General features: G+C 43.8%; 1 protein-coding gene across 1 annotated transcript in view; it reads left to right on the top strand.

Moving 5' to 3' along the window:
* si:ch211-132g1.7 (prostaglandin F2 receptor negative regulator) overlaps positions 1-25,351 on the top strand; it is a 54,238-nt gene extending 28,887 nt beyond the window's left edge. Inside the window, exons 5-9 of the mRNA XM_041782470.1 lie at positions 20,880-21,026; positions 21,109-21,269; positions 23,957-24,077; positions 24,351-24,570; positions 25,111-25,351. Of these exons, the coding sequence (XP_041638404.1) occupies positions 20,880-21,026; positions 21,109-21,269; positions 23,957-24,077; positions 24,351-24,570; positions 25,111-25,351 (890 nt within the window). The remainder of the gene's footprint in view (positions 1-20,879; positions 21,027-21,108; positions 21,270-23,956; positions 24,078-24,350; positions 24,571-25,110) is intronic.
* Positions 25,352-25,978: the final 627 nt, after the last annotated feature.

Genomic DNA, 25,978 nt, shown 5'->3' with positions numbered 1-25,978 from the left:
TGATATAGACCGATATTTACAGCTGATATAGACCGATATTTACAGCTGATATAGACCGATATTTACAGCTGATATAGACCGATATTTACAGCTGATATAGACCGATATTTACAGCTGATATAGACTGATATTTACAGTTGATATAGGCTGATATTTACAGCTGATATAGACTGATATTTACAGCTGATATAGACTGATATTTACAGCTGATATAGACCGATATTTACAGCTGATATAGACTGATATTTACAGCTGATATAGACTGATATTTACAGCTGATATAGACTGATATTTACAGCTGATATAGACCGATATTTACAGCTGATATAGACTGATATTTACAGCTGATATAGACTGATATTTACAGCTGATATAGACTGATATATACAGCTGATATAGACTGATATTTACAGCTGATATAGACCGATATTTACAGCTGATATAGACTGATATTTACAGCTGATATAGACTGATATTTACAGCTGATATAGACTGATATTTACAGCTGATATAGACTGATATTTACAGCTGATATAGACTGATATATACAGCTGATACAGACTGATATTTACAGCTGATATAGACCGATATTTACAGCTGATATAGACTGATATTTACAGTTGATATTGACTGATATTTACAGCTGATATAGACTGATATTTACAGCTGATATAGACTGATATTTACAGCTGATACAGACTGATATTTACAGCTGATATAGACTGATATTTACAGCTGATATAGACTGATATTTACAGCTGATATAGACTGATATTTACAGCTGATACAGACTGATATTTACAGCTGATACAGACCGATATTTACAGCTGATATAGACTGATATTTACAGCTGATACAGACTGATATTTACAGCTGATATAGACTGATATTTACAGCTGATATAGACTGATATTTACAGCTGATATAGACTGATATTTACAGCTGATACAGACTGATATTTACAGCTGATATAGACCGATATTTACAGCTGATATAGACTGATATTTACAGCTGATACAGACTGATATTTACAGCTGATATAGACTGATATTTACAGTTGATATAGGCTGATATTTACAGCTGATATAGACTGATATATACAGCTGATATAGACTGATATTTACAGCTGATATAGACCGATATTTACAGCTGATATAGACTGACATTTACAGCTGATATAGACTGATATTTACAGCTGATATAGACTGATATTTACAGCTGATATAGACCGATATTTACAGCTGATATAGACTGACATTTACAGCTGATATAGACTGACATTTACAGCTGATATAGACTGATATATACAGCTGATATAGACTGATATTTACAGCTGATATAGACCGATATTTACAGCTGATATAGACTGACATTTACAGCTGATATAGACTGATATTTACAGCTGATATAGACTGATATTTACAGCTGATATAGACTGATATTTACAGCTGATGTAGACTGATATATACAGCTGATACAGACTGATATTTACAGCTGATATAGACCGATATTTACAGCTGATATAGACTGATATTTACAGTTGATATTGACTGATATTTACAGCTGATATAGACTGATATTTACAGCTGATATAGACTGATATTTACAGCTGATACAGACTGATATTCACAGCTGATATAGACTGATATTTACAGCTGATATAGACTGATATTTACAGCTGATATAGACTGATATTTACAGCTGATACAGACTGATATTTACAGCTGATACAGACCGATATTTACAGCTGATATAGACTGATATTTACAGCTGATACAGACTGATATTTACAGCTGATATAGACTGATATTTACAGCTGATATAGACTGATATTTACAGCTGATATAGACTGATATTTACAGCTGATACAGACTGATATTTACAGCTGATACAGACCGATATTTACAGCTGATATAGACTGATATTTACAGCTGATACAGACTGATATTTACAGCTGATATAGACTGATATTTACAGCTGATATAGACTGATATTTACGGCTGATATAGACTGATATTTACAGCTGATATAGACCGATATTTACGGCTGATATAGACTGATATTTACAGCTGATATAGACTGATATCTGCTGATCTTAATATTTTGCTGATAATATCTCACATCCCCTTCAGTAGTGGCTATTAAAGACACGTCTCCAGAGGCCGTGCAGGAATACAGATGTAATGACCACAAATGGACAGAAGCTCAGTGTGTTCCTGTATTAACCCCGACTTTCATTGATTGAAACATTATAAAACAAATTTCCTGATATGATGAACACAATGTTAAAGGACTGACTTCAGGAAACTTTGAGGGACCCCCTGAGCTTCCTAAAGTATTTCCAGTCCATCCTGCTGTTATATCTGTCCTCTGTGTCCTTCAGTTAAACATAAAGAAGCTAACATTAGCGTCATGTGTTTAGCTCTCATCCTAGCATGTTTATCTTCCTCGGTGTTGGACCGTCTCCACCTGCAGACTCCCTGCCGCCTGTTTTCACTCTGACTCACACATTATGTGAACAGTATTTATAATTCAGCCTCCATATATCAGATGGAAAGCTGTGAGGAGCTGCTAGGGACAAATATTTACTCTACATCTGACCAGCATGGAGCATTTAAGACGCAGGACATAGCATGTAGACGTCAGAAAACTACATGGAGCATGGAGCATGCAGAACTAAACATAGCATTTGATAATGAGGAAAGCAGCATGCAATCCATAGCTAGTAGCATTTAGCAAAGCCTGTAGCACAACATCAGCAGCATGTTAACCAAAGCTGTCAACAAAGCATAGCAGAGCATGGTGCATATGATGTGAAATGAAGAAAACAACCTTTAAAACAAGAGAACTAGAATGAAAATCCTGGCATCTCAACATAGAAGGTAGTAAACCAGAGCTCACAGCATGCACAACACTGTAAGTAGCATGCTAATCAAAGCACACAGCTACATGACAGCCTGTGGAACACAGACCCACTAGAGATAATGCTAGAGACAGGACCAGCATCGGGATGGACCTGAACCATGGTCTCTCTTAGAGTCCAGAAGGAGAGTCTGAAATACAATTTACAGTTTATATAATATCAATATAATATAAATCAATGTTTCTACATTTATCACACATTCTCTGATAGACGGCTGTGCACAGAGCTGTGTAGAACTGTGTGCATAGATGTGTTTATATCAGTGTGTATTACAGAGTGTGTATTACAGAGTGTGTATTACAGAGTGTGTATTACAGAGTGTATGAGAGTGTTCGTGTTGTTCCTGCTGCAGGAGCAGATGGCAGTAATCTCCCTGCACACAGAGTAATCAGATTACATGTTGTTTCAGCTCTACTCTCAGATGTTAGACACAGGGAAAAGCTCCTCTCTCAGACTCTCCCAGACCCTCTCAGACCCTCCCAGACCCTCTCAGACCCTCCCAGACCCTCTCCGACCCTCTCTGACTCTCTCTGACTCTCCCAGACTCTCCCAGACCCTCTTAAACTCTCCCAGACCCCCTCAGACTCTCCCAGACCCTCTCAGACCCTCCCAGACCCTCTCAGACCCTCCCAGACCCTCTCAGACCCTCTCAGACTCTCTCTGACTCTCCCAGACTCTCCCAGACCCTCTCAGACCCTCCCAGACCCTCTCAGACCCTCCCAGACCCTCTCCGACCCTCTCTGACTCTCTCTGACTCTCCCAGACTCTCCCAGACCCTCTTAAACTCTACCAGACCCCCTCAGACTCTCCCAGACCCTCTCACACCCTCTCCGACTCTCTCTGACTCTCCCAGACACTCTCAGACCCTCCCAGACCCTCTCAGACCCTCCCAGACCCTCTCAGACCCTCCCAGACCCTCTCCGACCCTCTCCGACTCTCTCTGACTCTCTCTGACTCTCCCAGACTCTCCCAGACCCTCTTAAACTCTCCCAGACCCCCTCAGACTCTCCCAGACCCTCTCACACCCTCTCCGACTCTCTCTGACTCTCCCAGACCCTCTCAGACCCTCTCAGACTCTTCCACACCCTCCCAGACCCTCTCAGACTCTCCCAGACTCTCTCAGACCCTCTCAGACCCTCTCAGACTCTTCCACACCCTCCCAGACCCTCTCATACTCTCCCAGACCCTCTCACACCCTCTCCGACTCTCTCTGACTCTCCCAGACCCTCTCAGACCCTCTCAGACCCTCTCAGACTCTCTCAGACCCTCTCACACCCTCTCCGACTCTCTCTGACTCTCCCAGACCCTCTCAGACCCTCTCAGACCCTCTCAGACTCTCTCAGACCCTCTCAGACTCTGCCAGACCCTCTCAGACTCTCTCAGACTCTCTAAACCATGTCCACACTCCTGAAGTACCTCCTTTAAGGGCCAGCTGAACCACCGCGTGTAGACGGGGTGTGTGTTTGCTGTCATGGCTGCAGCGTGTCTGCTCTCAGCGTCAGGGTGTGCACACCGGTCCTGTTTGCTCCCTGTCACCCGTGTGTCCCTTCTGTCTCAGGCCTGTCTTTATTCATCAGTTTCACCCTCAGAAAATCTCCCTACAGAGACCTGATACCATTTAGACCCGAACCAGCATAGACCAGGGAAGACTGTTCACAGATAAGACAAACTGGGCTTTAACTTTGACTTTGGTTTTTACTGTTAAACTTATGTGAGCCCTCTGTTCTCTAGATACTCCACACCATCTGAAGTTAACTAGGCGAGCCCTCTGTTCTCTAGATACTCCACACCATCTGAAGTTAACTAGGCGAGCCCTCTGTTCTCTAGATACTCCACACCATCTGAAGTTAACTAGGCGAGCCCTCTGTTCTCTAGATACTCCAAACCATCTGAAGTTAACTAGGCGAGCCCTCTGTTCTCTAGATACTCCACACCATCTGAAGTTAACTAGACGAACCCTCTGTTCTCTAGATACTCCACACCATCTGAAGTTAACCAGGCGAGCCCTCTGTTCTCTAGATACTCCACACCATCTGAAGTTAACCAGGCGAGCCCTCTGTTCTCTAGATACTCCAAACCATCTGAAGTTAACCAGGCGAGCCCTCTGTTCTCTAGATACTCCACACCATCTGAAGTTAACTAGGCGAGCCCTCTGTTCTCTAGATACTCCACACCATCTGAAGTTAACTAGGCGAGCCCTCTGTTCTCTAGATACTCCACACCATCTGAAGTTAACTAGGCGAGCCCTCTGTTCTCTAGATACTCCAAACCATCTGAAGTTAACTAGGCGAGCCCTCTGTTCTCTAGATACTCCACACCATCTGAAGTTAACTAGACGAACCCTCTGTTCTCTAGATACTCCAAACCATCTGAAGTTAACCAGGCGAGCCCTCTGTTCTCTAGATACTCCACACCATCTGAAGTTAACCAGGCGAGCCCTCTGTTCTCTAGATACTCCAAACCATCTGAAGTTAACCAGGCGAGCCCTCTGTTCTCTAGATACTCCACACCATCTGAAGTTAACTAGGCGAGCCCTCTGTTCTCTAGATACTCCACACCATCTGAAGTTAACTAGGCGAGCCCTCTGTTCTCTAGATACTCCACACCATCTGAAGTTAACTAGGCGAGCCCTCTGTTCTCTAGATACTCCAAACCATCTGAAGTTAACTAGGCGAGCCCTCTGTTCTCTAGATACTCCACACCATCTGAAGTTAACTAGACGAACCCTCTGTTCTCTAGATACTCCACACCATCTGAAGTTAACCAGGCGAGCCCTCTGTTCTCTAGATACTCCACACCATCTGAAGTTAACCAGGCGAGCCCTCTGTTCTCTAGATACTCCAAACCATCTGAAGTTAACCAGGCGAGCCCTCTGTTCTCTAGATACTCCACACCATCTGAAGTTAACTAGGCGAGCCCTCTGTTCTCTAGATACTCCAAACCATCTGAAGTTAACTAGACGAGCCCTCTGTTCTCTAGATACTCCACACCATCTGAAGTTAACTAGGCGAGCCCTCTGTTCTCTAGATACTCCAAACCATCTGAAGTTAACTAGACGAGCCCTCTGTTCTCTAGATACTCCAAACCATCTGAAGTTAACTAGACGAGCCCTCTGTTCTCTAGATACTCCACACCATCTGAAGTTAACTAGGCGAGCCCTCTGTTCTCTAGATACTCCAAACCATCTGAAGTTAACTAGACGAGCCCTCTGTTCTCTAGATACTCCAAACCATCTGAAGTTAACTAGGCGAGCCCTCTGTTCTCTAGATACTCCACACCATTTGAAGTTAACTAGACGAGCCCTCTGTTCTCTAGATACTCCACACCATCTGAAGTTAACTAGACGAGCCCTCTGTTCTCTAGATACTCCACACCATTTGAAGTTAACTAGGCGAGCCCTCTGTTCTCTAGATACTCCACACCATTTGAAGTTAACTAGACGAGCCCTCTGTTCTCTAGATACTCCACACCATCTGAAGTTAACTAGACGAGCCCTCTGTTCTCTAGATACTCCAAACCATCTGAAGTTAACTAGGCGAGCCCTCTGTTCACTAGATACTCCAAACCATCTGAAGTTAACTAGACGAGCCCTCTGTTCGCTAGATACTCCACACTGTCTGAAGTTAACTAGACGAGCCCTCTGTTCTCTAGATACTCCACACCATCTGAAGTTAACTAGGCGAGCCCTCTGTTCTCTAGATACTCCACACCATCTGAAGTTAACTAGGCGAGCCCTCTGTTCTCTAGATACTCCAAACCATCTGAAGTTAACTAGACGAGCCCTCTGTTCTCTAGATACTCCACACCATCTGAAGTTAACTAGACGAGCCCTCTGTTCTCTAGATACTCCAAACCATCTGAAGTTAACCAGGCGAGCCCTCTGTTCTCTAGATACTCCACACCATCTGAAGTTAACTAGACGAGCCCTCTGTTCTCTAGATACTCCACACCATCTGAAGTTAACTAGACGAGCCCTCTGTTCTCTAGATACTCCAAACCATCTGAAGTTAACTAGACGAGCCCTCTGTTCTCTAGATACTCCACACCATCTGAAGTTAACTAGACGAGCCCTCTGTTTTCTAGATACTCCACACCATCTGAAGTTAACTAGGCGAGCCCTCTGTTCTCTAGATACTCCACACCATTTGAAGTTAACTAGACGAGCCCTCTGTTCTCTAGATACTCCACACCATCTGAAGTTAACTAGACGAGCCCTCTGTTCTCTAGATACTGCACACCATCTGAAGTTAACTAGGCGAGCCCTCTGTTCTCTAGATACTCCACATCATCTGAAGTTAACTAGACGAGCCCTCTGTTCTCTAGATACTCCACACCATCTGAAGTTAACTAGGCGAGCCCTCTGTTCTCTAGATACTCCACACCATCTGAAGTTAACTAGGCGAGCCCTCTGTTCTCTAGATACTCCAAACCATCTGAAGTTAACTAGACGAGCCCTCTGTTCTCTAGATACTCCACACCATCTGAAGTTAACTAGGCGAGCCCTCTGTTCTCTAGATACTCCACACCATCTGAAGTTAACTAGGCGAGCCCTCTGTTCTCTAGATACTCCACACCATCTGAAGTTAGCTAGGCGAGCCCTCTGTTCTCTAGATACTCCACACCATCTGAAGTTAACTAGGCGAGCCCTCTGTTCACTAGATACTCCAAACCATCTGAAGTTAACTAGACGAGCCCTCTGTTCGCTAGATACTCCACACTGTCTGAAGTTAACTAGGCAGGCCCTCTGTTCTCTAGATACTCCACACCGTCTGAAGTTAACTAGAGCCCTCTGTTCTCGAGATACTCCACACCATCTGAAGTTAACTAGGCGAGCCCTCTGTTCTCTAGATACTCCAAACCATCTGAAGTTAACTAGGCAGGCCCTCTGTTCTCTAGATACTCCACACCATCTGAAGTTAACTAGACAGGCCCTCTGTTCTCTAGATACTCCACACCATCTGAAGTTAACCAGGCGAGCCCTCTGTTCTCTAGATACTCCACACCATCTGAAGTTAACTAGGCAGGCCCTCTGTTCTCTAGATACTCCACACCATCTGAAGTTAACTAGACGAGCCCTCTGTTCTCTAGATACTCCAAACCATCTGAAGTTAACTAGGCGAGGCCCTCTGTTCTCTAGATACTCCACACCATCTGAAGTTAACTAGACGAGCCCTCTGTTCTCTAGATACTCCACACCATCTGAAGTTAACTAGTCGAGCCCTCTGTTCTCTAGATATTCCACACCATTTGAAGTTAACTAGACGAGCCCTCTGTTCTCTAGATACTCCACACCATCTGAAGTTAACTAGACGAGCCCTCTGTTCTCTAGATACTGCACACCATCTGAAGTTAACTAGTCGAGCCCTCTGTTCTCTAGATACTCCACATCATCTGAAGTTAACTAGGCAGCCCTCTGTTCTCTAGATACTCCACACCATCTGAAGTTAACCAGGCGAGCCCTCTGTTCTCTAGATACTCCACACCATCTGAAGTTAACTAGGCGAGCCCTCTGTTCTCTAGATACTCCAAACCATCTGAAGTTAACTAGTCGAGCCCTCTGTTCTCTAGATACTCCAAACCATCTGAAGTTAACCAGGCGAGCCCTCTGTTCTCTAGATACTCCACACCATCTGAAGTTAACTAGGCGAGCCCTCTGTTCTCTAGATACTCCACACCATCTGAAGTTAGCTAGGCGAGCCCTCTGTTCTCTAGATACTCCACACCATCTGAAGTTAACTAGGCGAGCCCTCTGTTCTCTAGATACTCCAAACCATCTGAAGTTAACTAGGCGAGCCCTCTGTTCTCTAGATACTCCACACCATCTGAAGTTAACTAGACGAACCCTCTGTTCTCTAGATACTCCACACCATCTGAAGTTAACCAGGCGAGCCCTCTGTTCTCTAGATACTCCACACCATCTGAAGTTAACCAGGCGAGCCCTCTGTTCTCTAGATACTCCAAACCATCTGAAGTTAACCAGGCGAGCCCTCTGTTCTCTAGATACTCCACACCATCTGAAGTTAACTAGGCGAGCCCTCTGTTCTCTAGATACTCCAAACCATCTGAAGTTAACTAGGCGAGCCCTCTGTTCTCTAGATACTCCACACCATCTGAAGTTAACTAGGCGAGCCCTCTGTTCTCTAGATACTCCAAACCATCTGAAGTTAACTAGACGAGCCCTCTGTTCTCTAGATACTCCACACCATCTGAAGTTAACTAGGCGAGCCCTCTGTTCTCTAGATACTCCACACCATCTGAAGTTAATTAGGCGAGCCCTCTGTTCTCTAGATACTCCACACCATCTGAAGTTAGCTAGGCGAGCCCTCTGTTCTCTAGATACTCCACACCATCTGAAGTTAACTAGGCGAGCCCTCTGTTCTCTAGATACTCCAAACCATCTGAAGTTAACTAGACGAGCCCTTTGTTCTCTAGATACTCCAAACCATCTGAAGTTAACTAGACGAGCCCTCTGTTCTCTAGATACTCCACACCATCTGAAGTTAACTAGGCGAGCCCTCTGTTCTCTAGATACTCCAAACCATCTGAAGTTAACTAGACGAGCCCTCTGTTCTCTAGATACTCCAAACCATCTGAAGTTAACTAGACGAGCCCTCTGTTCTCTAGATACTCCACACCATCTGAAGTTAACTAGGCGAGCCCTCTGTTCTCTAGATACTCCAAACCATCTGAAGTTAACTAGGCGAGCCCTCTGTTCTCTAGATACTCCACACCATCTGAAGTTAACTAGACGAGCCCTCTGTTCTCTAGATACTCCAAACCATCTGAAGTTAACTAGGCGAGCCCTCTGTTCTCTAGATACTCCACACCATCTGAAGTTAACTAGGCGAGCCCTCTGTTCTCTAGATACTCCACACCATCTGAAGTTAACTAGGCGAGCCCTCTGTTCTCTAGATACTCCACACCATCTGAAGTTAACTAGAGCCCTCTGTTCTCTAGATACTCCACACCATCTGAAGTTAACTAGACGAGCCCTCTGTTCTCTAGATACTCCAAACCATCTGAAGTTAACTAGGCGAGCCCTCTGTTCACTAGATACTCCAAACCATCTGAAGTTAACTAGACGAGCCCTCTGTTCGCTAGATACTCCACACTGTCTGAAGTTAACTAGACGAGCCCTCTGTTCTCTAGATACTCCACACTGTCTGAAGTTAACTAGGCGAGCCCTCTGTTCTCTAGATACTCCACACCATCTGAAGTTAACTAGGCGAGCCCTCTGTTCTCTAGATACTCCAAACCATCTGAAGTTAACTAGACGAGCCCTCTGTTCTCTAGATACTCCACACCATCTGAAGTTAACTAGACGAGCCCTCTGTTCTCTAGATACTCCACACCATCTGAAGTTAACTAGACGAGCCCTCTGTTCTCTAGATACTCCAAACCATCTGAAGTTAACCAGGCGAGCCCTCTGTTCTCTAGATACTCCACACCATCTGAAGTTAACTAGACGAGCCCTCTGTTCTCTAGATACTCCACACCATCTGAAGTTAACTAGACGAGCCCTCTGTTCTCTAGATACTCCAAACCATCTGAAGTTAACTAGACGAGCCCTCTGTTCTCTAGATACTCCACACCATCTGAAGTTAACTAGACGAGCCCTCTGTTTTCTAGATACTCCACACCATCTGAAGTTAACTAGGCGAGCCCTCTGTTCTCTAGATACTCCACACCATTTGAAGTTAACTAGACGAGCCCTCTGTTCTCTAGATACTCCACACCATCTGAAGTTAACTAGACGAGCCCTCTGTTCTCTAGATACTGCACACCATCTGAAGTTAACTAGGCGAGCCCTCTGTTCTCTAGATACTCCACATCATCTGAAGTTAACTAGACGAGCCCTCTGTTCTCTAGATACTCCACACCATCTGAAGTTAACTAGGCGAGCCCTCTGTTCTCTAGATACTCCACATCATCTGAAGTTAACTAGATGAGCCCTCTGTTCACTAGATACTCCACACTGCCTGAAGTTAACTAGACGAGCCCTCTGTTCTCTAGATACTCCACACCATCTGAAGTTAACTAGACGAGCCCTCTGTTCTCTAGATACTCCAAACCATCTGAAGTTAACTAGGCGAGCCCTCTGTTCTCTAGATACTCCACACCATCTGAAGTTAACTAGACGAACCCTCTGTTCTCTAGATACTCCACACCATCTGAAGTTAACCAGGCGAGCCCTCTGTTCTCTAGATACTCCACACCATCTGAAGTTAACCAGGCGAGCCCTCTGTTCTCTAGATACTCCAAACCATCTGAAGTTAACCAGGCGAGCCCTCTGTTCTCTAGATACTCCACACCATCTGAAGTTAACTAGGCGAGCCCTCTGTTCTCTAGATACTCCAAACCATCTGAAGTTAACTAGACGAGCCCTCTGTTCTCTAGATACTCCACACCATCTGAAGTTAACTAGACGAGCCCTCTGTTCTCTAGATACTCCAAACCATCTGAAGTTAACTAGACGAGCCCTCTGTTCTCTAGATACTCCACACCATCTGAAGTTAACTAGAGCCCTCTGTTCTCTAGATACTCCACACCATCTGAAGTTAACTAGGCGAGCCCTCTGTTCTCTAGATACTCCACACCATCTGAAGTTAGCTAGGCGAGCCCTCTGTTCTCTAGATACTCCACACCATCTGAAGTTAACTAGGCGAGCCCTCTGTTCTCTAGATACTCCAAACCATCTGAAGTTAACTCTTTGTTCTCTAGATACTCCAAACCATCTGAAGTTAACTAGGCAGGCCCTCTGTTCTCTAGATACTCCACACCATCTGAAGTTAACTAGGCGAGCCCTCTGTTCTCTAGATACTCCAAACCATCTGAAGTTAACTAGTCGAGCCCTCTGTTCTCTAGATACTCCACACCATCTGAAGTTAACTAGGCGAGCCCTCTGTTCTCTAGATACTCCACACCATCTGAAGTTAACTAGGCGAGCCCTCTGTTCTCTAGATACTCCAAACCATCTGAAGTTAACTAGACGAGCCCTCTGTTCTCTAGATACTCCAAACCATCTGAAGTTAACTAGACGAGCCCTCTGTTCTCTAGATACTCCACACCATCTGAAGTTAACTAGGCGAGCCCTCTGTTCTCTAGATACTCCACACCATCTGAAGTTAACTAGACGAGCCCTCTGTTCTCTAGATACTCCACACCATCTGAAGTTAACTAGGCGAGCCCTCTGTTCTCTAGATACTGCACACCAACTGAAGTTAACTAGTGGTGCCCTCTGTTCTCTAGATACTCCACACCATCTGAAGTTAACTAGGCGAGCCCTCTGTTCTCTAGATACTCCAAACCATCTGAAGTTAACTAGGCGAGCCCTCTGTTCTCTAGATACTCCAAACCATCTGAAGTTAACTAGGCAGCCCTCTGTTCTCTAGATACTCCACACTGTCTGAAGTTAACTAGACGAGGCCCTCTGTTCTCTAGATACTCCACACCATCTGAAGTTAACTAGGCGAGCCCTCTGTTCTCTAGATACTCCACACCATCTGAAGTTAACTAGGCGAGCCCTCTGTTCTCTAGATACTCCAAACCATCTGAAGTTAACTAGACGAGCCCTCTGTTCTCTAGATACTCCACACTGTCTGAAGTTAACTAGACAGCCCTCTGTTCTCTAGATACTCCACACCATCTGAAGTTAACTAGGCAGCCCTCTGTTCTCTAGATACTCCACACCATCTGAAGTTAACTAGGCGAGCCCTCTGTTCTCTAGATACTCCAAACCATCTGAAGTTAACTAGGCGAGCCCTCTGTTCTCTAGATACTCCACACCATCTGAAGTTAACTAGGCAGCCCTCTGTTCTCTAGATACTCCACACCATCTGAAGTTAACTAGGCAGCCCTCTGTTCTCTAGATACTCCAAACCATCTGAAGTTAACTAGACGAGCCCTCTGTTCTCTAGATACTCAACACCATCTGAAGTTAACTAGACAGGCCCTCTGTTCTCTAGATACTCCACACCATCTGAAGTTAACTAGACGAGCCCTCTGTTCTCTAGATACTCCACACCATTTGAAGTTAACTAGGCAGGCCCTCTGTTCTCTAGATACTCCACACCATCTGAAGTTAACTAGGCGGCCCTCTGTTCTCTAGATACTGCACACCATCTGAAGTTAACTAGGCGAGCCCTCTGTTCTCTAGATACTCCACATCATCTGAAGTTAACTAGACGAGCCCTCTGTTCTCTAGATACTCCACACCATCTGAAGTTAACTAGGCGAGCCCTCTGTTCTCTAGATACTCCACATCATCTGAAGTTAACTAGATGAGCCCTCTGTTCTCTAGATACTCCACACTGCCTGAAGTTAACTAGACGAGCCCTCTGTTCTCTAGATACTCCACACCATCTGAAGTTAACTAGACGAGCCCTCTGTTCTCTAGATACTCCAAACCATCTGAAGTTAACTAGGCGAGCCCTCTGTTCTCTAGATACTCCACACCATCTGAAGTTAACTAGACGAGCCCTCTGTTCTCTAGATACTCCACACCATCTGAAGTTAACCAGGCGAGCCCTCTGTTCTCTAGATACTCCACACCATCTGAAGTTAACCAGGCGAGCCCTCTGTTCTCTAGATACTCCAAACCATCTGAAGTTAACCAGGCGAGCCCTCTGTTCTCTAGATACTCCACACCATCTGAAGTTAACTAGGCGAGCCCTCTGTTCTCTAGATACTCCAAACCATCTGAAGTTAACTAGGCGAGCCCTCTGTTCTCTAGATACTCCACACCATCTGAAGTTAACTAGGCGAGCCCTCTGTTCTCTAGATACTCCAAACCATCTGAAGTTAACTAGACGAGCCCTCTGTTCTCTAGATACTCCACACCATCTGAAGTTAACTAGGCGAGCCCTCTGTTCTCTAGATACTCCAAACCATCTGAAGTTAACTAGGCGAGCCCTCTGTTCTCTAGATACTCCACACCATCTGAAGTTAACTAGGCGAGCCCTCTGTTCTCTAGATACTCCACACCATCTGAAGTTAACTAGGCGAGCCCTCTGTTCTCTAGATACTCCAAACCATCTGAAGTTAACTAGGCGAGCCCTCTGTTCTCTAGATACTCCAAACCATCTGAAGTTAACCAGGCGAGCCCTCTGTTCTCTAGATACTCCACACCATCTGAAGTTAACTAGGCGAGCCCTCTGTTCTCTAGATACTCCAAACCATCTGAAGTTAACTAGGCGAGCCCTCTGTTCTCTAGATACTCCAAACCATCTGAAGTTAACTAGAGGCCCTCTGTTCTCTAGATACTCCACACCATCTGAAGTTAACTAGGCGAGCCCTCTGTTCTCTAGATACTCCAAACCATCTGAAGTTAACTAGACGAGCCCTCTGTTCTCTAGATACTCCAAACCATCTGAAGTTAACTAGGCGAGCCCTCTGTTCTCTAGATACTCTACACCATCTGAAGTTAACTAGGCAGGCCCTCTGTTCTCTAGATACTCCACACCATCTGAAGTTAACTAGGCAGGCCCTCTGTTCTCTAGATACTCCACACCATCTGAAGTTAACTAGGCGAGCCCTCTGTTCTCTAGATACTCCACACCATCTGAAGTTAACTAGGCGAGCCCTCTGTTCTCTAGATACTCCACACCATCTGAAGTTAACTAGGCAGGCCCTCTGTTCTCTAGATACTCCAAACCATCTGAAGTTAACTAGGCAGAGCCCTCTGTTCACTAGATACTCCAAACCATCTGAAGTTAACTAGGCGAGGCCCTCTGTTCGCTAGATACTCCACACCATCTGAAGTTAACTAGGCAGGCCCTCTGTTCTCTAGATACTCCACACTGTCTGAAGTTAACTAGACGAGCCCTCTGTTCTCTAGATACTCCACACCATCTGAAGTTAACTAGGCGAGCCCTCTGTTCTCTAGATACTCCACACCATCTGAAGTTAACTAGACGAGCCCTCTGTTCTCTAGATACTCCACACCATCTGAAGTTAACTAGACGAGCCCTCTGTTCTCTAGATACTCCACACCATCTGAAGTTAACTAGGCGAGCCCTCTGTTCTCTAGATACTCCAAACCATCTGAAGTTAACTAGACGAGCCCTCTGTTCTCTAGATACTCCACACCATCTGAAGTTAACTAGACGAGCCCTCTGTTCTCTAGATACTCCAAACCATCTGAAGTTAACTAGACGAGCCCTCTGTTCTCTAGATACTCCACACCATCTGAAGTTAACTAGGCGAGCCCTCTGTTCTCTAGATACTCCACACCATCTGAAGTTAACTAGGCGAGCCCTCTGTTCTCTAGATACTCCACACCATCTGAAGTTAACTAGGCGAGCCCTCTGTTCTCTAGATACTCCACACCATCTGAAGTTAACTAGGCGAGCCCTCTGTTCTCTAGATACTCCACATCATCTGAAGTTAACTAGACGAGCCCTCTGTTCTCTAGATACTCCACACCATCTGAAGTTAACTAGGCGAGCCCTCTGTTCTCTAGATACTCCACACCATCTGAAGTTAACTAGGCGAGCCCTCTGTTCTCTAGATACTCCAAACCATCTGAAGTTAACTAGGCGAGCCCTCTGTTCTCTAGATACTCCAAACCATCTGAAGTTAACTAGACGAGCCCTCTGTTCTCTAGATACTCCAAACCATCTGAAGTTAACTAGGCGAGCCCTCTGTTCTCTAGATACTCCAAACCATCTGAAGTTAACTAGGCGAGCCCTCTGTTCTCTAGATACTCCACACCATCTGAAGTTAACTAGGCGAGCCCTCTGTTCTCTAGATTCTCCAAACCATCTGAAGTTAACTAGACGAGCCCTCTGTTCTCTAGATACTCCACACCATCTGAAGTTAACTAGGCGAGCCCTCTGTTCTCTAGATACTCCACACCATCTGAAGTTAACTAGGCGAGCCCTCTGTTCTCTAGATACTCCACACCATCTGAAGTTAACTAGGCGAGCCCTCTGTTCTCTAGATACTCCACACCATCTGAAGTTAACTAGGCGAGCCCTCTGTTCTCTAGATACTCCAAACCATCTGAAGTTAACTAGGCAGTTCTCTAGATACTCCAAACCATCTGAAGTTAACTAGGCGAGCCCTCTGTTCTCTAGATACTCCACACCATCTGAAGTTAACTAGGCGAGCCCTCTGTTCTCTAGATACTCCAAACCATCTGAAGTTAACTAGACGAGCCCTCTGTTCTCTAGATACTCCAAACCATCTGAAGTTAACTAGACGAGCCCTCTGTTCTCTAGATACTCCACACCATCTGAAGTTAACTAGGCGAGCCCTCTGTTCTCTAGATACTCCAAACCATCTGAAGTTAACTAGGCGAGCCCTCTGTTCTCTAGATACTCCAAACCATCTGAAGTTAACTAGGCGAGCCCTCTGTTCTCTAGATACTCCACACCATTTGAAGTTAACTAGACGAGCCCTCTGTTCTCTAGATACTCCACACCATCTGAAGTTAACTAGACGAGCCCTCTGTTCTCTAGATACTCCACACCATTTGAAGTTAACTAGGCGAGCCCTCTGTTCTCTAGATACTCCACACCATTTGAAGTTAACTAGACGAGCCCTCTGTTCTCTAGATACTCCACACCATCTGAAGTTAACTAGACGAGCCCTCTGTTCTCTAGATACTCCAAACCATCTGAAGTTAACTAGGCGAGCCCTCTGTTCTCTAGATACTCCAAACCATCTGAAGTTAACTAGACGAGCCCTCTGTTCGCTAGATACTCCACACTGTCTGAAGTTAACTAGACGAGCCCTCTGTTCTCTAGATACTCCACACTGTCTGAAGTTAACTAGGCGAGCCCTCTGTTCTCTAGATACTCCACACCATCTGAAGTTAACTAGGCGAGCCCTCTGTTCTCTAGATACTCCAAACCATCTGAAGTTAACTAGACGAGCCCTCTGTTCGCTAGATACTCCACACCATCTGAAGTTAACTAGACGAGCCCTCTGTTCTCTAGATACTCCACACCATTTGAAGTTAACTAGACGAGCCCTCTGTTCTCTAGATACTCCAAACCATCTGAAGTTAACTAGACGAGCCCTCTGTTCTCTAGATACTCCACACCATCTGAAGTTAACTAGGCGAGCCCTCTGTTCTCTAGATACTCCACATCATCTGAAGTTAACTAGACGAGCCCTCTGTTCTCTAGATACTCCAAACCATCTGAAGTTAACTAGACGAGCCCTCTGTTCTCTAGATACTCCAAACCATCTGAAGTTAACTAGGCGAGCCCTCTGTTCTCTAGATTCTCAGACTTACTGTCTGTCAGAATGCTCTGACTCATTAACATTAACCCTGCTCAGATCTGAGCTGCTGTTCCACTGGTGCATCGACCAGACCAGTTAGTAGACATGTTTAGACCACTGTCTGAGTGATCTAGAGAACGTAAAGGTTAATCTTGTCTCAGTTTCCCTGATGTCAGAATATGACTGTATGATCACAGTAAAAACATGTCAGTGTTATCATGGAGGGTTCAGAGGAGTCAGATCATCCCTTTATACAGTCTGTTGGTCTGACCTCAGCAGTTTTAATAGAAACTTAAAAAACCATAATCACATCTAAAAACTACCACAGAAAATAATCCAGAGTTCCTGTTGTCTCTGTGTTTATTAGAGACAGGGTATGAATAAAGTTGTAGACATTTGAACCCTGAGAGTGCTAACAGTGAACACATGCAGCCGGCTGATAAAACTCTGTTTCTGACATTGACCTATTTACTGCAACGGCAACTCCTCCAGCAACGCTGCTCAGCAACAACACAACACATCAACACTGACTCTAACACAGTCTCTGAGTGGTGATGAGAGCAGCTGCTGCTCCGATAAACTCCACAGAAGAAGAGACAGAGCTCTGCTGATCCTCCATAATAATAGAGACTGACTAATAAATACATCTGTGAAACCTGACTGATACCAGGATGCTCCATAGTATCATAGAGACTGACTAATATAGTGTGTATACATATATATATATATATATGTGTAGCCAAAAGTATTGACTCAGCCATCCTAATAATGTAAACCAGGTGTTCCAGTCAATTCCATGTCCACAAGTGTATAAAATCATCACCTAGGCATGCAGACTGTTTCTACAAACATTAGTGAAAGAATGGCTCGCTCTCAGGAGCTCAGTGAATTCCAGCGTGGTACTGTGATAGGATGCCACCTGTGCAACAAGTCCAGTGGTGAAATTTCCTGGCTCCTAAATATTCCACTGTCAGCTGTCAGTGGTATTAGAACAAAGTGGAAGTCGTTGGGAACCACAGCAACTCAGCCACCAAGTGGTAGGCCACGTAAAATGACGGGGCGGGGTCAGAGGATGCTGAGGTCATAGTGCACAGAGGTCACCAACTTTCTGCAGAGTCAATGGCTACAGACCTCCAAACTTCATGTGGCCTTTAGATTAGCTCAAGAACAGTGCGTACATTTAGATTAATCAGCATTCTCAGTGTGTCATATTTCCAGTCCTAAATACGGGTGAGATTAAGAGAATGTACATCCCTAGTGTGTGGTGTAGAGTGTGTGGTAGTGTGTGTGGTGTAGAGTGTGTGGTGTAGAGTGTGTGGTAGTGTGTGTGGTGTAGAGTGTGTGGTAGTGTGTGTGGTGTAGAGTGTGTGGTGTAGAGTGTGTGGTGTAGAGTGTGTGGTAGTGTGTGTGGTGTAGAGTGTGTGGTAGTGTGTGTGGTGTAGAGGGTGTGGTGTAGAGTGTGTGGTAGTGTGTGTGGTGTAGAGTGTGTGGTAGTGTGTGTGGTGTAGAGTGTGTGGTGTAGAGTGTGTGGTGTAGAGTGTGTGGTAGTGTGTGTGGTGTAGAGTGTGTGGTGTAGAGTGTGTGGTGTAGAGTGTGTGGTAGTGTGTGTGGTGTAGAGGGTGTGGTGTAGAGTGTGTGGTAGTGTGTGTGGTGTAGAGTGTGTGGTAGTGTGTGTGGTGTAGAGTGTGTGGTGTAGAGTGTGTGGTGTAGAGTGTGTGGTAGTGTGTGTGGTGTAGAGTGTGTGGTGTAGAGTGTGTGGTGTAGAGTGTGTGGTAGTGTGTGTGGTGTAGAGTGTGTGGTGTAGAGTGTGTGGTGTAGAGTGTGTGGTAGTGTGTGTGTGGTGTAGAGTGTGCAGAGTGGTGTGGTGTAGTATGTGTGGTGGGAGTGTGTAGAGATGGTGTGTGTAGAGGTAGTGTGTGTGTAGAGTGTGCAGAGATGGAATGTGTGTGGTGTAGAGTGTGTGTGTAGAGTGTGTGTGGTAGAGTGTGTGGTAGTGTGTGTGGTGGAGGTAGAGTGTGTGGTAGTGTGTGGTAGTGTGTGGGGTGTAGAGTGTGTTGTGTAGTGTGTGTGGTGTAGAGTGTGTTGTAGTGTGTGTGGTGTAGAGTGTGTGGTAGTGTGTGTGGTGTAGAGTGTGTGGTGTAGAGTGTGTGGTGTAGAGTGTGTGGTAGTGTGTGGTGTGTAGTGTGTGGTGTAGAGTGTGTGGTAGAGATGTGTGTAGTGTGTGGTGAGTGTGTAGAGTGTGTGGTGTAGAGTGTGTGGTAGTGTGTGTGGTGTAGAGTGTGTGGTAGTGTGTGTGGTGTAGAGTGTGTGGTGTAGAGTGTGTGGTGTAGAGTGTGTGGTAGTGTGTGTGGTGTGTAGTGTGTAGATAATGAGTGTGTGGTGTAGAAATGAGTGTGGTGTAGAGTGTGGTAGTGTGAATGTGTAGTGTGTGTGGTGTAGAGTGTGTGTGAGTGTGTGGTAGTGTGTGGTGTAGTGTGTGTGAGTCAGAGTGTCTTGTAAGGCAGTGTGTAGACTGTGAATGTGACATCTCTGCCAATAACACAGAGTGTGTGGTAGTGTGTGTGTGTAGAGTGTGTCATACAGTGTGTGGTGTAAGTGTGTGTATGTGTGTGTGGTAGTAGAGTGTGATTACTGTGTGTGTAGAGTATAGATCATGATCAGATGGCGGCCACAGTGTGTGTGATGTGTCAGAGCCACAGGACAGAGCTGACATCTTCTTCACACTTGAGTCTTTCTCATCACTGTGGAGGAATGTTTTCCCATTCTTCTCTGCAGATAGGAGGGTTTTCCAGCATGAACGGCCTGTTAAAGGTCCTCCCACAGCATCTCAGTCAGATGTAAGTCCAGACTTTGACTAGACCACTCAAGAACCTTCATTTAGCCTTTAGTCCATTCAGAGGTGGACTTGCGAGTGTGTTTGGGATCATGGTCCTTCTCCAGAACCCAAGTGATCTTGATCTTGAAGTCACGAGCTGATGGTCGGACGTTCTCCTTCAGGATTTTCTGCTACAGAGCAGAACTCTTGGTTCTAGAGGTCCAGGCTCGTCTCTCATCTGCTCTTGAATGTCATGTCTGAAACAGTCATGCCTAATGTGAACACGCCCTAAAACACTGACATAAGGATTATTCTGCAGTGTGATTGGAGGATGTGAACAGGGGAATGTCCTGTCTAGGTGTAACCAGAGCTATAGAGGAGGTGTGTGTGACTGTAGATCTATTTATAGTGTGTGTGTTTGTGTTGGGGTCAGTTGGAGGTGTCAGAGTGTGATCCTCCCAGGTAAACAGGTGTAGCTCTCTGTGTTCACTGAGCTGGAAGAGTTCAATCTGTCTAAGCACACTAACACTGCCCTGTTTCTGCTGGCTTCACTCTCGCCTTCCCTTAAAGGGGAAATCCTGCTTTCTTTGTTTATTAATGATTTTATTTTTTAAATCCTGCTTTCTTTAAACTGTTGGAGGCCATGTTTACACAGCATCTATTTCAGATAACAGCAGTGACCTTCTGTGATGTTTAGACGCCTGATTTTTGACTTTTCCTGATCAGGATGCTACAGAGCTTTTATTAAAGGAGGTGATCATTTATATTTAGACCAATATTTACAGCTAATATAGAGATGTCATTGTTTTTCTTATTTTAATCCTGAAACTGATGTCAGCGAATCAGCCTGGCCTTTTAACCAGTTTAAATCTATAAAATGTTTAAGTTTAATTTTATCTGTTTCTTCCTCAGAGCCGAGCTTCACGCTGTCACTTGATCCCATCCTGTCCCCTCAGACGACCTCTGACCTCACAGAGCTGGCGTGTCATGTGACCAACATTACCCATCTGCCCCGGGGTGGCCGGCTGGCGGTAACTTGGGAGCACACGCCTCTACCTGGTACTGTGAAACCTTTATTTAAACACTCTTAAATTCTGAACACCAGTCTATTCTAGTTATTGACGAGCTCTGCTGTCTACAGGTGTGTCTGATAGCCCGCCTACCTCCCATCCTATTGGCTCTTTGGACGCTCATGGTAACCTGATCGCTGCTTCATCATACTCCGACAGGATGAAGAGCGGAGCGCTGAGTCTTAGCAGAGTTCAACCCAACACTTTTACTCTGAAGATACTGAACACTCAGGTAGGAAACACACCTGTACACTAGACAGGTAACATCACACCTGTTTCACCAGGTAACATCACACCTTTAAACTAACTCTTTTATTATTATAATAACACCTTTATTCTAATAATACTGAACACTCAGGTAGAAAACACAGGTTTACAAAGGATGGAATGTTTTAGGATGACATCATCTTTGATGGCAGAGATGGAATGTTTAAGTATGACATCATCTTTAATGGCAGAGATGGAATGTTTAAGTATGACATCATCTTTAATGGCAGGGATGGAATGTTTAAGTATGACATCATTTTTAATGGCAGAGATGGAATGTTTAAGTATGACATAATCTTTAATGGCAGAGATGGAATGTTTTAGTTTGACATCATCTTTAATGGCAGAGATGGAATGTTTTAGTATGACATCATCTTTAATGGCAGAGATGGAATGTTTAAGTATGACATCATCTTTAATGACAGAGATGGAATGTTTAAGTATGACATCATCTTTAATGGCAGAGATGGAATGTTTAAGTATGACATCATCTTTAATGGCAGAGATGGAATGATTAAGTATGACATCATCTTTAATGGCAGAGATGGAATGTTTTAGTATGAAATCATCTTTAATGACAGAGATGGAATGTTTTAGTATGACATAATCTTTAATGGCCGAGATGGAATGTTTTAGTATGACATCATCTTTAATGGCAGAGATGGAATGTTTTAGTATGACATCATCTTTAATGACAGAGATGGAATGTTTTAGTATGACATCATCTTTAATGGCCGAGATGGAATGTTTTAGTATGACATCATCTTTAATGGCAGAGATGGAATGTTTTAGTATGACATCATCTTTAATGACAGAGATGGAATGTTTTAGTATGACATCATCTTTAATGGCCGAGATGGAATGTTTTAGTATGACATCTTTAATGGCAGAGATGGAATGTTTTAGTATGACATCATCTTCAATGTCAGATATGGAATGTTTTAGTATGACATCATCTTTAATGGCCGAGATGGAATGTTTTAGTATGACATCTTTAATGGCAGAGATGGAATGTTTTAGTATGACATCATCTTTAATGGCAGAGATGAAATGTTTAAGTATGACATCATCTTTAATGGCAGAGATGGAATGTTTAAGTATGACATCATCTTTAATGGCAGAGATGGAATGTTTAAGTATGACATCATCTTTAATGGCAGAGATGGAATGTTTAAGTATGACATCATCTTTAATGGCAGAGATGGAATGTTTTAGTATGACATCATCTTTAATGGCAGAGATGGAATGTTTAAGTATTACATCATCTTTAATGACAGAGATGGAATGTTTAAGTATGACATCATCTTTAATGGCAGAGATGGAATGTTTAAGTATGACATCATCTTTAATGGCAGAGATGGAATGATTAAGTATGACATCATCTTTAATGGCAGAGATGGAATGTTTTAGTATGACATCATCTTTAATGACAGAGATGGAATGTTTTAGTATGACATAATCTTTAATGGCCGAGATGGAATGTTTTAGTATGACATCATCTTTAATGGCAGAGATGGAATGTTTTAGTATGACATCATCTTTAATGACAGAGATGGAATGTTTTAGTATGACATCATCTTTAATGGCCGAGATGGAATGTTTTAGTATGACATCATCTTTAATGGCAGAGATGGAATGTTTTAGTATGACATCATCTTTAATGACAGAGATGGAATGTTTTAGTATGACATCATCTTTAATGGCCGAGATGGAATGTTTTAGTATGACATCTTTAATGGCAGAGATGGAATGTTTTAGTATGACATCATCTTCAATGTCAGATATGGAATGTTTTAGTATGACATCATCTTTAATGGCCGAGATGGAATGTTTTAGTATGACATCTTTAATGGCAGAGATGGAATGTTTTAGTATGACATCATCTTTAATGGCAGAGATGGAATGTTTAAGGATGACATCATCTTTAATGGCAGAGATGGAATGTTTAAGTATGACATCATCTTTAATGGCAGAGATGGAATGTTTAAGTATGACATCATCTTTAATGGCAGAGATGGAATGTTTAAGTATGACATCATCTTTAATGGCAGAGATGAAATGTTTAAGTATGACATCATCTTTAATGGCAGAGATGGAATGTTTAAGTATGACATCATCTTTAATGGCAGAGATGGAATGTTTAAGTATGACATCATCTTTAATGGCAGAGATGGAATGTTTAAGGATGACATCATCTTTAATGGCAGAGATGGAATGTTTAAGTATGACATCATCTTTAATGGCAGAGATGGAATGTTTAAGTATGACATCATCTTTAATGGCAGAGATGGAATGTTTAAGTATGACATCATCTTTAATGGCAGAGATGAAATGTTTAAGTATGACATCATCTTTAATGGCAGAGATGGAATGTTTAAGTATGACATCATCTTTAATGGCAGAGATGGAATGTTTAAGTATGACATCATCTTTAATGGCAGAGATGGAATGTTTAAGTATGACATCATCTTTAATGGCAGAGATGGAATGTTTTGAAATAAAGTTAAATCCCATGCTTTTTTATTTATTTCTTCTTTATTAATTATTATCTTATGTATTATTTACTCACAGGTGTTAACAGGTCTTTTTGACCTGCAGTGGGATATATCATGATGTCACGTCTCTCATATGATGACTCTCTGTGTCTTAAAGGAGAAAGACATGGGTCAGTACGTGTGCTCGGTGTCGGCGTGGACGCTCAGCGGTCAGGGAGATGTGGTCAAGACTTCCGAGTTCCAGAGCTCAGCGCTGACTGTACGCTGGGACGCCAAACGTACGCAAACAGGCTCCAATGTTTGTCTTTCATAGAATATATAATATTAGTAATGCTAACAATAATAATCATGAAGATAATATACTGTTTAAAATACACGTTTCTGTACTTTTCCTGAATATGATGTGTGCTGGTGTGAACCAGTGGTGAGATTTATTTATTTATTAGACCCTTCAGAATAAAACAACAGAGACTTTTTCTGCATCCATCATACTCCCAATCACTCTCTGACCCTTCAAAATAAAGCACTTCATTCCACTGCTCCCCTTCCAGGTCCGTCTCTGAACGTGGTGGCGAAGCAAGTACGTGAGGCGTCTGTGGGCGGGGCTACCTTTGAGATGAGCTGCACCGTTTCCACAGAGAACCTCGGGGAGGCGGGCTACTCTGTGCTCATCCAATCACAGGACAGCCTGCAGAGCGCTGTGAGAACGATCATGACTCTGAGCCCGGACAGCGTGGTTCAGCACGGGGGCGCCACTGACCCCACCAGGAGGTCAGAAAACCACTATTACTGAGTCGCTGAGGGCTTTTATTTTGACATTTTCTAACTCTAACTGTAAGCTTTTGAAATGTATCTCTCTTACAGTGGGTTTTTATTTTGACTTTTTCTCTCCTACTGTGGGATCTTTTCTTGACACTTTCTCTCTCTCTATGCTTTTATTTTGACAGGAACATCTGGTGCATGTGAAGGTTTTGTGATCTTTTATTTTCAACCTCCTCCTGCTGTCTGTACTTTATTTTGAAACTCCCTTCCTGTGTGTGTTCTTGATTTAATGATTCTTTCCTCTCAATCTGGGCTTTTATTCTGAAATCTTATCCCCCTCTCCCTTTGCCTTTAGTTTGAAATTACCTCCCTTTTTTGTGCTTTTATTGTTGGCTTCATTCTGAGCTTTTATTCTGAAATCTCATCCCACTCTACCTTTGCCTTTATTTTGACACTTCCTCCCTCTTTTGTGCTTTTATTTTGATACCTCATTTTCCTCTCTGTGCTTTTATTCTGAGACTCTTTCTCCCCATGCTTTTATTTTGACAGGGACAGCCTGGTCCTGGTAAAGTCAGCCCAGTCAGAGTTCCGTTTCCGTTTGTCAGGCGTGCAGCTCTCTGATAGGGCGTTTTATTGGTGTGACATCACAGCGTGGACCAAGCAGTCACCAAGCCACACCTGGACTAAAGCCACGAGTGCTGAGTCCAACAAGGTCCGCATCGACTTCCAGGAGAACGGTCAGTACTATCAACAGGAAGACGAACAACTTAACGAGTCGACAAGTAAATGAGTAAACTCGTTAATGAGTCATCAAGTGGATTAATTAGGAAATTAGTTGACGAGTTCTAGAGGGAACTAGTCAATGAGATGAGAGGATGAGTTAACGAGTTCTAGAGGGAACTAGTCAATGAGATGAGAGGATGAGTTAACGAGTTCTAGAGGGAACTAGTCAATGAAATAATGAGAGGATGAGTTAACGGGTTCTAGAGGGAACTAGTCAATGAAATAATGAGAGGATGAGTTAACGGGTTCTAGAGGGAACTAGTCAATGAAATAATGAGAGGATGAGTTAACGGGTTCTAGAGGGAACTAGTCAATGAAATAATGAGAGGATGAGTTAACGGGTTCTAGAGGGAACTAGTCAATGAGATGAGAGGATGAGTTAACGAGTTCTAGAGGGAACTAGTCAATGAAATAATGAGAGGATGAGTTAACGAGTTCTAGAGGGAACTAGTCAATGAGATGAGAGGATGAGTTAACGAGTTCTAGAGGGAACTAGTCAATGAAATAATGAGAGGATGAGTTAACGGGTTCTAGAGGGAACTAGTCAATGAAATAATGAGAGGATGAGTTAACGGGTTCTAGAGGGAACTAGTCAATGAGATGAGAGGATGAGTTAACGAGTTCTAGAGGGAAC

The sequence above is a fragment of the Cheilinus undulatus genome, unplaced genomic scaffold (assembly GCF_018320785.1).
Source record: "Cheilinus undulatus unplaced genomic scaffold, ASM1832078v1 Contig21, whole genome shotgun sequence".
In the NCBI taxonomy this organism is placed as follows: domain Eukaryota; kingdom Metazoa; phylum Chordata; class Actinopteri; order Labriformes; family Labridae; genus Cheilinus; species Cheilinus undulatus.
This window is presented reverse-complemented; position numbering and strand designations above follow the sequence as displayed.